Below are 12,257 nucleotides of genomic sequence, written 5' to 3'. Positions count from 1 at the left end.
GTTGAAACTTCAGGTCGGGTTGAAATTTCAGGTCGGGTTGAAACTTCAGGTCGGGTTAAAGGTTAAAGGGTGCAGTCCCCGCCCATGACGTCTCTGAACGTGTCTACAAATATACCTGACGTCATACCTCACTTTTTAGTTGATTACGCGCATTCGGGTGCCCAAAATAGCCCAGGCGTAACCCAAACCTTAATCTTGTCTTGTGTCATAAAAAATTTCTGACGAAGGAAGTTCCACACTAGACGTCATGGTCGGGCTCTCATGACATACCTCACTTTTTAGTTGAGTGCGCCACAGAGTTCACTGCGATTCGGGTGCCCAAAATAGCCCAGGCGTAACCCAAACCTCAGTCCATGTCTTATGTCATAAGAAACTTCTGACGAAGGAAGTTCCACATTAGACGTCTTATTAGACTCTCATGACCCTATTATTGTCTACAATATGCTAATTGAAACGTAGTATATGTGTGTAAATATACAGATTTTAGGAGACACATTAGCATACCTTAAAACAGCCTATTCTTAAAACAGCCTGTTCAACCGGTTAAAAAAGCTGAATCTTATAAAGGTGCAACGTAGAACAACGTGATAAACCTCGAAGATATATATCAAAGAAGGGTGAATAAGAGAACATGCAGATGGGAAGGGGGCTTCCAATGCAGTCATAATTGCAAAAAGTGTCATCAGATGTCAAGTTTAGCGTACAAACTACGCAATCACATTATGTAAGTACCCTTCGCCGTGTGGAACTATGGAAGTCTACTGACAGTGTAGAAGTTTTACAAACGGGCCTAATGACGTTAGTTGATAACGTTACATTCAGGTGCAGGCATGATCGTATAACGCCATACACTGACGAACAAAAAAAAGTGTCGCATCAGACGTCATGTTTAACGTACAAATCTATACAATAACTTGATGTACGTATTCTTAGCTATGCAGTATTATGAGCATCTATTAATAGTGTACATGTTTTACAAATGGTCCTAATGACGTTAGTTGATACAAATGAAACTTTAAGGTGCCGAAATTAGTGTCGCCCCGAGGCAAAGACTTGTTTGACAATGGCGGAATGCCAGCACAGACGTCACCATACAGGAAAGCTGAACATGGACGACACTATAGCGAAGACGGCTGCTATCACTGATGATACTGTTCAGTGGAGTAATCCTATACGAAACAAGGCAATCAGAGATGGCAGACTTCCCTTCCTTTGCCATACTGCTTTTATGGCAGGTCAAACAGACAGACAGTCAGGTCAACGACACTTCACGCCCTCGGGGAGAACTAACAAAAGGGTGTCTATACCGGTTACTAGTAGAACTCACAGTTCAAGTAATAAGATTTCTGTGTATTTAGATACGGAAATGTTCTTGTGCTGTGATTTACCATACATTACTTTAATATATCATTGTGCGCCTGCAGTGCAATATGGACTAAGATCATGACATTTACTTGTGACCTTAAGCATAGTAACTTCAGCTCGGGTTAAAGGTTAAAGGGTGTAGACCCGCCCATGACGTCCCTGGATGTGTCATGTGCATGTCACAGAACGGCTCCCACGGAGAAAGGCTACACCTGACGTCTTCTAAAAAAAATACCACACTTTTTGTTACTTTACTTCGATTCTGGTGCCCAAAATAGCCCAGGCGTAACCCAAACCGGTCCTTGTCTTATGTCATAAGAAACTTCTGACGAAGAAAGTGCCACAACAGACGTCATGTTGGACTCTAATGACCTTTTAATTGTCTACAATGCGTTAAGTATCTAAATATGTATATCAAGTTTGGAGACACATAGAAATACCCTGTGTATCATGACAATGTTACTTAAGCATGGTTTCTTCAAGATGTCTCCCAAGAGAGTTTACCCACAGGAATATGGGATGATTCAGTCCCTAAGCATTCATTTGACCGCTAAAAAGAATGAATTCTACTCTGCTGAAGCTTCATAAGAAAAGTGTTTTATCATTAGCCTGACGGGTACATGTTAAACACGGGCAAAAGACCGGTGAGTACATGCAAAACATGGGAGTCCGCTGCAGGCATGATCGTATAACGCCATACACTGACGAACAAAGTGTCGCATCAGACGTCATGTTTAACGTACAAATCTAGACAATAACTTGATGTACGTATTCTTAGCTATGCAGTATTATGAGCATCTATTAATAGTGTACATGTTTTATAAACGGTCCTAATGACGTTAGTTGGCACTTGAAATGAAACTTTAAGGTGCCGAAATTAGTGTCGCCCCGAGGCAAAGACTTGTTTGACAATGGCGGAATGCCAGCACAGACGTCACCATACAGGTGTGCAGTCCATACCACCAGTCAGGTAGGTTTTCAGAGGAGCCACCGCCTCTATTTTGAGCACAAGATGCGTCAAACCCAAGTACCGATGACGTATTTCGCAAATCTCCCGACTACACATGCGGTTTCTATCCTTTTCACAAGTTTGTTCTAAATGATTTAACAAATCCAGCACCCCTTACCTCGACCCTGACCTGCCGGTTTTTCTGTCCAGGTCGAAATCCAGGGCCTCACCTAAAGCTACGGGGGTGATAATCCCAGCAAACGAGCAGGGCAATATCTATCCTGAAGGAGAATTCTCAGAAATACAGATTTTTTTATCAGAACGTCTAGTCAGACCAGATAAAGCTAAAATCATTGTGGGATGGGGACGGAGTGGTACGTCTGAAATCTTCCAGAATGTGTCTGGCGAGAGGGGCGAGGGACCTGTATCTGTAACGTTATCTATATTACCGGTATAACCCAGAGTATAACTGGCCTTCAGCGTGACACGCCAACAAGAAGCCATGGCAGCAACAGCAAAAAATGACCTGCCACACCTAAATTTTGGACATACAAGTAGTAGTAGTAGCTGCAGGTGGTCTTTAAAACTATCCAGCGATGATCCACCTACTGTGCTTGCTGATAATAAATTCCACTCTCTATACGGAGATGGAAGTCTCCCCGACCATTCTGTTTGTGCAATACTGCAGAGTATATCATGTGGAACTTGTGGCTATATCGATATGGGCCTCACATTTGTGTGACTCTATAAATAGCTAATTAAGGGTCAATGAACGCATAAGTTGTTTGTTAGACGGAGTGTCAGTTGTCATGTTGAAAACACGATCAGAGGGTGCTTTCTTTATTAGGACAGCCATATAAGGTAACGTTATATCATAAAGATACACCCTGTTGATTGGTTACCTTGTACCACATCAAATACACAATCTTACGAAACACGATTGCTCTAGTACCAATCTGACATACTGTTATAGCGGATATGTCAGTATCTAATCTGGCACAATAACGTCAGTGAACATTCACTGTGATAAACTATACATCTATACAAGCTGACAACCAAATATCAATACAATTCATCCAGACAACGGAGAGTTATGCTGTCCATCTACACACCACATACACAAACGCGTAGAAACAAACGCTACCGAAAACATAACCTTATAGCTAGCGAAGGTAATTATAACAGGTCAAAAGCCACGCTATACAGTCCTCCCACCCAATGCCGGGTAACAACGTTTCCCGCGCCAATACAGCAGCGCGAGGCCAGGCTGCTGACCGCAGGCAACCCCCGGTCACGTGATCCTCCCGCGCGGCAGGTGAGTCTGATGACGTCAATGTGCCGCCCCTGCAGGCCAGGCTTCGCCAGTGGAGCATATGAACAATGCCTCCCACCAAATCGGCCAAGCGGAGAGGTCTATTTTTGCGTTTCCTGGTTAAATTTAGACCCAAGATTCTAAACTGAATGCCTGTAATCTAGTCCCTGGCGTAAATACAAGCCTAAAATACGCTCGCCTGAGCTGTAATGCAGACAGGAACAGCCCTATTAGTAGATTACCATGCATGTCTACAAAGTACAATGAAAATCAAATATTTTTACGTTACTCACTGATGAAAACCCACGTTTGCCCCACAGATCATAAGAGCAACATCTGTTTTCTTCCACTGTCCCATAACCTGGGATTCTGCATTTTAATTTGTATGGTATACTGTAGATAGATCTATAGCTGGTAGAGCCCAGAAGCCGGCGCCGATGATACACAGGTGGTGATGCTTCTAGTGCGGTCAGGGGCGCGCACTTCCGTTGGCACATTTCCATGGGTACTCGTAGGTCTTCAACTCCTGAGGACCGAGTCACGGGCCCGGTGCGCAGCGAGTACCCGGCAGGTCAGCCCGCGAACAGACACACAATCCTCTCCACTGATCCGCTGATGACGCCATGACCAGCGCGACTTCCCGTGTCTGCATCTGCGAAGACATGATAGTATTGATACCATCAAGTACCATACAGCTGATGGACAGATAAGTCACTTGTCAACCACTACAGACAGCAAACAGGTGGTGATGAACGTTTGCTATGTTGTGACGTTTACGCTACGCTATTTTAGTCCTACATTATGAGATTAGGGATACCCCTCGTAAAACTAAAGAGCATGGAGTCACTCATAAGCCGTACATGATGCTACTGATTTGCTCCAGAGGTATCCACACCCCCTGAGACAACCTGACGAAAAGGAAACACTCCGCCTAATTTCCATGGTAACAAACATCCTACTTACGTACAGGATATAGCTATCAGCTGGTTACTATTAAGGGAGGAAGTTCCCTAAACTGGTCCCTGGTTTCTCTTTGTCCTATTGCTCTTTTGGATCCTTACTTCCCGTCGTTTGCTTCCTTTGTTTTGACGCGCCTCCAGCTGGTATCGATGTGCAAGCTTTTACAATCATCATCCCCTTCAAATTACATGGATATACCATCTTTTACCTTGCTTCAAGTACCAGTGTTTCTTGGGTAAAACACAGGACGATGCCGTTACTCTCAATTACATGTATTATACTTTCCGCGCCCACTACGTATATTCAAAGTGAATATCGTTTATGACCTAAACCTTCACGCATACACCTTCCCTCCCTAGCGCTACTTCTCCGCAGGTACAGCGAACCTCCCCCGCTCAGGTAATCCGCGGTCAGGAAATTAAACGCTAACTGGATGCGCTATTACCGCTATCCTTATATCAAGGACGTACAACAGGCCCTCCACTATTACGCCTTACCCTACGTCCTTGGCCAGATCATATATCGATTTTCTGGCGATCCTGTCACCTAGGGTAGTACATGCAAAATGCTTTCTATGAGCTACGTTCAGTGTTAGATTTTTCTTCACCAATGTTTTCGCAGTTTGAAATATGAATACTGTAAACAGCAAATTCAAGCAACTGTAGGGAGTACGAGAAGGAAAGTAGGGGAGAATATATAATAGCTGACTGAAAAAGAAAGAAAAAAAAACAACAACAAAACAATCCGAACAACAACAATAATGAAGGGAGACAACATCGACGCATGTTTTTATTTTCTTCCCCTGGTCCATCAGCATCATCAGGAGAGGATCTTTCACAGCACGGCGCGGCACATCTTCCTACACAGCCGCGGCGCCAGAGAGCACTATCCCCGCAACCAAGCACCGAGCCGTACCGCATGTATATAAAACAACTCCGGTGACGCCACACTTAAACTACTATTTTGTGGGAGTTTTAATTCTGTGGCCTCGTGTTTACGTCACTGCTTGTTTCGCACATCCAAGCTGGGCTGATGGATCATGGGGCGGCTAATTTTAGTAACCGACAGCCTATTTTTACACTTCCTGGCTAAATTTAGCGGCGGCGGGCGCAAAAATAGCTGCGGCGGGGTGTCCATGGCGACCGCGTATTGACGTCAGGGCGGGTACTCCCATATATGGTTGTGTGCATTCGTAATGAGGGGTTTTCCTAGTCGCCGGCGTGGATGGGCTCAGGGCCTCGCGCGGGAGTTTCCCCACATTACATTGCTGCGGCACCATGACTACCACGGGTAGAGTGTCTGGCGCCCTCGCTACTGGTTGCCCGTACCCGGGGCTCACCGGCCACATCGCTCCATTCACGCTCAACGGGATGTTCCGCGACCAGAGCGCTTACAGGTACTTACCGGACCGGCTTCGAAATCTCTTCGGTGATCCGTGCGTGGTTGCCCGCCGGATTTTGTGCAAGCATACAGTACTTTCTCCGTACAGGATGTGGATTATACCTTGCAGGGACAGCCCGAGATGTCATTGTAGCGTGTTGTGATTTCGACGTCGGACAGCTTTGTGTGGTCAAATGCGGATCCGAGTGTGTAAATTGCTATGGTTTTCTTAGGGTGCATTTGGGAGTTGTACACAAGCTTGGCAACAGACTGCCGCATGTACTATACGTACAGGTCGCATTGTATCCAATCACTCACTTTCTCCAAAACTGTTTTATTTGGCGCTTGTACGGAGAGCATCCTTCCCTTAATCCCGCCGCGTATTTTCGTTTATTATGAATGGTGTGTTATGTTATGTTATTGCGCGCAGGTTAGGCGCGTTTGCCCAGCACCGCATGCAACCACCTGTTATTGCGCGTATTCGCTTGGATGCGATCGCTTCATTCATTCGGCGCAGCTTCCTGAGAGTTTCCTGCCCCATTCATCCCTAGAGCTCGCTGTGTTTGTAGATGGCCCGCCGGAATCAAATAAATCCACAGAGAGGTACGAAAATAGTCTTCATACTATTTTCATCCGTGGCGTTGCTTCTCTAACGACGTGTTTTCATATTTCCTCAGCGATGTGCCGGCACCAGCTGAGACGGCGGAGGGCCGTCAGTGGCAGGGAAGGTGTGCGGGGGAGGGCAGGCCCTCGTCCGCCGATCGCCAGGAACGCCGCGGCGCCGGGACATCCAGGCCGTTCAGGTGGGTGAATTTTTTCATTCTTTCCATAAACGAACACTGTTAACTCAGATATCATTACAAACCTGGTATAGATATGTTTTTGTCCCGCAAGTTTCTATTCCGTGGTGTGAGCTGCGCGCGTGTGGCTGTCACATGCGGCACGTGATGGTAGGTATGTGCGGGTATTTCTCGTACTTTTTTTGCGCCCTACTTTCCTCATGATTGGCCAGCTCGAACATCTGACCGCCTTTTCTTTTGTATTGCTTTCACAGCGGGGATTTTTAGAGTGCCCATGGGCTATACCTCGTGTTTACATTTGTAGACCAAAATAAAATCCCCTGTGAAACTTCCCTTTTGTCAAGCCTGTGTTGCCTGCTTAGCCATATGTGCTGTAACAACCACGGGACCTGTAGTTCCCTGTCCAGTCATACTGCACGTGAGGCAGATAGGAATTCCCAGGACAACCCCTATTCCGCATTCTCCTGGCAAAACGTATACTTTAGCATTGGTTCTCAGCAAGAGCTATTATTGTCCAGATTACCTCATATTTTCATGCTATAAAGTACAAAATCACGCTCACGCAGCAACACAGTCAAGGAACGGTGCAAGGATTACCAACATTTAAAAGTTCTGATTTGATTTGAGAAATTGCAGTGTGAATTCGAGGTTGGAGTGAATGTGTTTGAGGCTTGTGGGACCCGCCTATCACCCAACCCTGGAGCGCTGCCAGTGCCTGCCGCCGCCACCCCCACCCTGCTTGCCCCGGGCGCTTTCCACGTACGTACAGCAACAACCACGGCCATTCATAGTACTTACATCTTACGGTTCATTCATAAATTCTGCCGCTAGCGCTGCCGGTAAACCTCCTTCCCACGCACAGCCTTACTGAGTCTGAGAACCTTTTCCCGAGTAAAGTAGAGAGATTACCTGCTCAGTCTTTCTACTACTACATGATGTCAGGTTTCATCAGTCCTCTGGAGTCGAGGTTTTAGGTGTGCTAGGCGACATTGGTGCGTAAGTTGGCCATGTTGCAGAGTGTATCTTTTTACAGCCCCGGAAGAGTCATTGAATTAATAGTTTTCACCGCAGGGAAAGGGTACGTGCGAATAGCTTGATCCACGTTGGCCTGGTAAAGCAGGCTCTGCTTTAAAGATCTCGACTTTACTATACTGAGATCTCTTTCACGTCAACAGTCTGCTATATTTACACCTCAGCAGTAGTGGCTGATCCCGCTATTACGTAAAGCAAGTCATGACATCAAAGGTGTCATGCCTACAGCCAACTTCGTATTGTTTTATAAATGGACCCTTTTCGTACCTAAGAAATGGTTTTACGATAAAATGGTATTTATAGCGATGGGAAAGATAATTTAAACACTCCGTTTTCACGTTCTTAGCAGTTAGGGGAGGCCGTTCTTATGATTGACATTCCGTGCGTGTTACTGCCTGCCATCTCCCTCCCACGCTTCCCGCTACAGGAACTTCAAGAATAGAAAGTAAGGATGACAAAGCTTCTAAATGAATTCGCATGGTAGATAACTTACCTGAACAGAAAACTATACTTTCCAAAGAGAACGGTTGTAGAATGAAATGTCACTAATGGCGTGATATTGAGCTTCCAGTCTGTTTGTTTGTTTGTTAATGCATTGAGCTCATGAGTTGAGCCGCATCTCACTTATATGAACAAGATAGATGAATCGTCGGTCCGTGATACTAGTATTACAAAAGTTACATGGTTATAAACAAGAAATATAGCTGGCGAATTCGAAGACATCATCCCTGTGCCGTGGAGAAAAAATGCCAGATAAATTTTGTTTAATACGGCCAATCAGTCAGATGGCGGTGCTACACATGTAGTCTCGTGCAGAATCAGTTAAAAATACCTGATCGCGATGGTTTATTTTTCATTCACTCACTATCTCAGTCTCTCATTCATCTGGGACAACGGGTCTAAGACATTCATGCAACCGCAGCACTCCGTGTTTTATCCGAACCATTCATGGGTAAACACCTCCGTCAACTGTCACAACCAAACCTTGTAGTGCTGTGTTTTGAAAGAATATCGCTAGAAGGAGCTGTAACGGTCGGACTTTCTTACACTTAGATGCACACTGACCCTCAAACATGTCAGTGGGAGTGATTGATATTGTTTACGCCCAGAGCCATTCATCTGCGATGCAAACATTAGTTCGGGAGGCCGAGATAGTGGAGACTTACCTGGAATAGTGACTGATCATGTTCACGGAACCACAACGTGGCTCTTGTGGTCATTGATCCGTCGCCATGTACATTGGCCAGATTTGAGACCAGAGTTGTGATCATTAGTCTCTACCGGACTCCGGGTCGCTTGAAGAAACGTAGAAATGGAACAAATGGAGGAGTAAGCCGCCCAGAGGAGTATAGCCGACTATACTCCTCTGGCCGGCTTACTCCTCTATTTGTTCCATACAGATCAAGTAAATGAAGTCATATTCAGTCTGTATCTGTGTTACTAATGTGGTTAACAGATTTCATACAAACATACCGAATAAAAACCCAGGCAGATACACTATCGGTCAAATACTCATACTCCTTAAATAGTTAATGCATGGGCTTGTTTTGGGCGTCTTTTCCGCTATTTAGTGTCTTCTGGTATCAGTGCCTTTTGGCGCGTTTTCCATTGCTCTTCCATGAACCCATCAGGGCTCTACTTGACTCGACACACCGTCTTCGTAGAGTAAGCACTAGTACTTCTACCAAGAAGTTATTAGTCACCGTGACTCTAGGCGATAGAATAATGCCAAGGACCCTTACATGAGCATCTTTTCCGAGAAGATAGAGGCTCAGGGCGTGTCAGACTATAGTTCTAGGAGGCGCTTCCGGTGTCCTCAGAAATACACGATAGTGCTTCTAAGTTCTAAGTCCAGTTGAAATTGCAGTCGACATGGGGACAGGACCACACGGGTACGGTTTGCGAAATCTGGGTCTTTCTGTAGCAAAACAAGCCGCCAACGAGGCACTTTTGTGGACAATTACGGCACCCACTTGGTTCCGATCATATGAACTTCGGCGTTAACCTGTCGGGTCGGTGAAACCACAGACGGGGGGACCTGTTACTTAGTTAGGAAGGTCTTCGAGCCCGACCCTTTAGAAGGCATGGGGGATTGCAAAAACACGTTTTTTCTGGTAAATTTCCATGTTAGCGACATTGATTCAAACTGAACTTGACGCCTTTACTTGCAGATCCACGAAGGGAGCCTCCAAGCAGCGGCGGGACCTGATCAATGCCGAGATCAGCCTCCTGCGCGGGCACCTCCCCCTGGCCGAGCCTGTCCGGGCCCGCCTGTCCTACCTGCAGGTCATGTCGCTCACTTGTGTCTACATGCGCAAGTGCAACTACTTCTCCAGAGGTGGGACATGCATCAATTGCTTTAAATTCGGGTACAAAAATTCTAACCTAACAAATTATTGGTGAGAAATACGCGTATTAAAGGTGGGGTACAAGCAGACTCTGGGGTACAAGTAAGAAATTTAGATTCACCTGAACAGAGACGAACATGACATGTCAAACTGACAAAAACCTGTTGCTTAACCTCTTAAGTCTTCCAAATCGTGCTTCCACTGGACACCCCGCCTTGTATAAATATGAAATATCCATTAGAATAGCAACCTAACTTGAAAGAAACATCCGCAAGAAAACGACTACTGGTAATATATAAGTTATAAATCTACTAGAACAGCGCTGCTGCCGGGGTTTCCCGCGGTACTTTGGCTTGTAAAAAAATGAATGACGCCTGTTTGCCAAGCCTTGCTCTGTTATAAAAGATCACTTTAACTTTTAAACCTGGTGAGCAGATGTCTGTCTTCAAACTAACAACCAAGGCAGCATAGCAAACATAAATGTATGATGTATAAACACACCATAATGGTTTCATGTCAGTACAGAACACCTGATAGAGGAAATATTTACAGAAACAAGTGTCCTGACTTGTGTGAGGCCATGAATAGTGGCAAAAATAACACTTTGTCACAGCAAGGAGGCTAAACAATCTGCATCATCCCAGAACACAAGATGGTGTTGATGCAAATATCATCACATAACGTATGCTTTGAGGTGTGGCAGACAATTGACAAAACATGACTTCGGTTGTTTCCTAGAAGTCCCAGAGAGCCAGTCGTTCTTGCCAGGGCAACCAGAAGTGTCCCACGCTGCGCTGCAGGGTCTGCACGGTTTCCTCCTGGTCACCACGCGGGAAGGGAAGATGCTGTACATCTCTGAGAACGTCACTGAGCATCTTGGACACTCCATGGTAAGGAGAGGTAGTCATAGCTACACTACACGGACATGAGACATTGGAGTGTGCATAGATCTCAGTCTGATGGGTCATAAGATTAAAATTGATACAGATTAAATAATAATGTAATAAAAAATCAGCACACACCTTTTGGCTAAAACATCAAGCTTCGCCTTTCACCACATGTAAGAAGTTAGATGAACCAATTTTCTTACTCTCTTTCTCTTCAGGTTGACTTGTTGAGTCAGGGCGACTCTGTGTATGACATAATTGACCCAGCTGATCACCTGACTGTCCAGAACAACATTCTGCAGACACCCTTCACCACTACAGGTCAGGCCACAGCTCCTCTCTTGTTATGTTATCACATAGTGGCAGGTTAACCAAGAAATCAAAACCATCTACATCTTGTTAAATGACAACTTGCTCCCTTATATCTTTATGACCCAGGAAATTCAAATGCTATCTATCATAAAAAATATAATTCACGAAAACGTGAAAACAAAGATGCATAGGACATTGTTTTTTTTTTTGCTAAGTAAGTGATAAAATCTGAATACATCTTCCTTCTGTTTGTGGACAGGTCCTACAGTGCAATCCTCAGAACGTTCATTTTTCTGTCGGATGAAGACCTCACGGACCATGCGCCGCCAAACCAACTATGGGGACAACAAGGTAAGAACAACAACCTCTGTCTACATCTGTCATGGTTGGTTCAGGCTGGTTCAGATTATCAGATAGCACACTTGGCACTAATTCTTAAGTGTACTGGTACACTGCATGAAGGGGACACTGCTGCAGGCTTAACACATGTACAAGTGGGGACATTGTTTGCTGGCCTTTGTACTTCAAACATATTAAATAACAATGCATAAAAATCTTTTGAAATAAGGAGATAGGCCACAAGCATGTTGCATTCACCAACTTGCACACTTTAAATTCACCTGGAGTGATGCATTACTTTTGCAGATCGTACATGTTCGAGGGCACTTCCAGGTGTCGCCAGCAGGATGGATCCCAAACCCCATCTTTGTGTCCATCTGCCTGCCCATTGACGTGCCCTCCAGCTTTGGTGACCTTCCTCCAAACTTTAACACCAACACCTTCCACTCTGTTCATGGTCTGGATATGAAGTTCAAGGAAGTTTCCGACAGGTAAGGCAGAGTTTTCTTTGTGGTTTGTGACTAATGTAATGGTAGCTATATAATTTCCTCGGTCTGAGTTAGTTGTCTGCCA

At 45.1% G+C, this 12,257-nt stretch overlaps 1 protein-coding gene and 1 long non-coding RNA gene across 5 annotated transcripts in view; one reads left to right on the top strand and one right to left on the bottom strand.

The window, feature by feature from the left end:
• Positions 1-1,946: 1,946 nt before the first annotated feature.
• Positions 1,947-12,099, bottom strand: LOC118415923. 2 transcript variants are annotated; one of them, XR_004831167.1, is made up of 3 exons: positions 11,966-12,099; positions 11,169-11,276; positions 1,947-4,278 (listed from the first exon to the last, which is right to left on the bottom strand). It is a non-coding gene; the product is annotated as an uncharacterized LOC118415923 (long non-coding RNA). The 2 variants fall into 2 exon arrangements; XR_004831166.1 differs by lacking the exon at positions 1,947-4,278 and adding an exon at positions 10,920-11,061.
• The window catches only part of LOC118415406 (neuronal PAS domain-containing protein 4-like), a 15,631-nt gene continuing 7,691 nt past the window's right edge, over positions 4,318-12,257 (top strand). Inside the window, exons 1-7 of one of the 3 annotated variants that reach the window (XM_035820015.1) lie at positions 4,318-5,982; positions 6,644-6,769; positions 9,970-10,136; positions 10,888-11,036; positions 11,252-11,354; positions 11,605-11,696; positions 11,991-12,175. In XM_035820015.1, the coding sequence (XP_035675908.1) occupies positions 5,864-5,982; positions 6,644-6,769; positions 9,970-10,136; positions 10,888-11,036; positions 11,252-11,354; positions 11,605-11,696; positions 11,991-12,175 (941 nt within the window). In that variant the 5' untranslated portion in view covers positions 4,318-5,863. Of the gene's footprint in view, positions 5,983-6,643; positions 6,770-7,402; positions 7,526-9,969; positions 10,137-10,884; positions 11,037-11,251; positions 11,355-11,604; positions 11,697-11,990; positions 12,176-12,257 lie in introns of those variants that run through there. The other 2 variants (XM_035820007.1, XM_035820023.1) reach the window with 2 other exon arrangements.

This window comes from Branchiostoma floridae, chromosome 1, assembly GCF_000003815.2.
Source record: "Branchiostoma floridae strain S238N-H82 chromosome 1, Bfl_VNyyK, whole genome shotgun sequence".
In the NCBI taxonomy this organism is placed as follows: domain Eukaryota; kingdom Metazoa; phylum Chordata; class Leptocardii; order Amphioxiformes; family Branchiostomatidae; genus Branchiostoma; species Branchiostoma floridae.
This window is presented reverse-complemented; position numbering and strand designations above follow the sequence as displayed.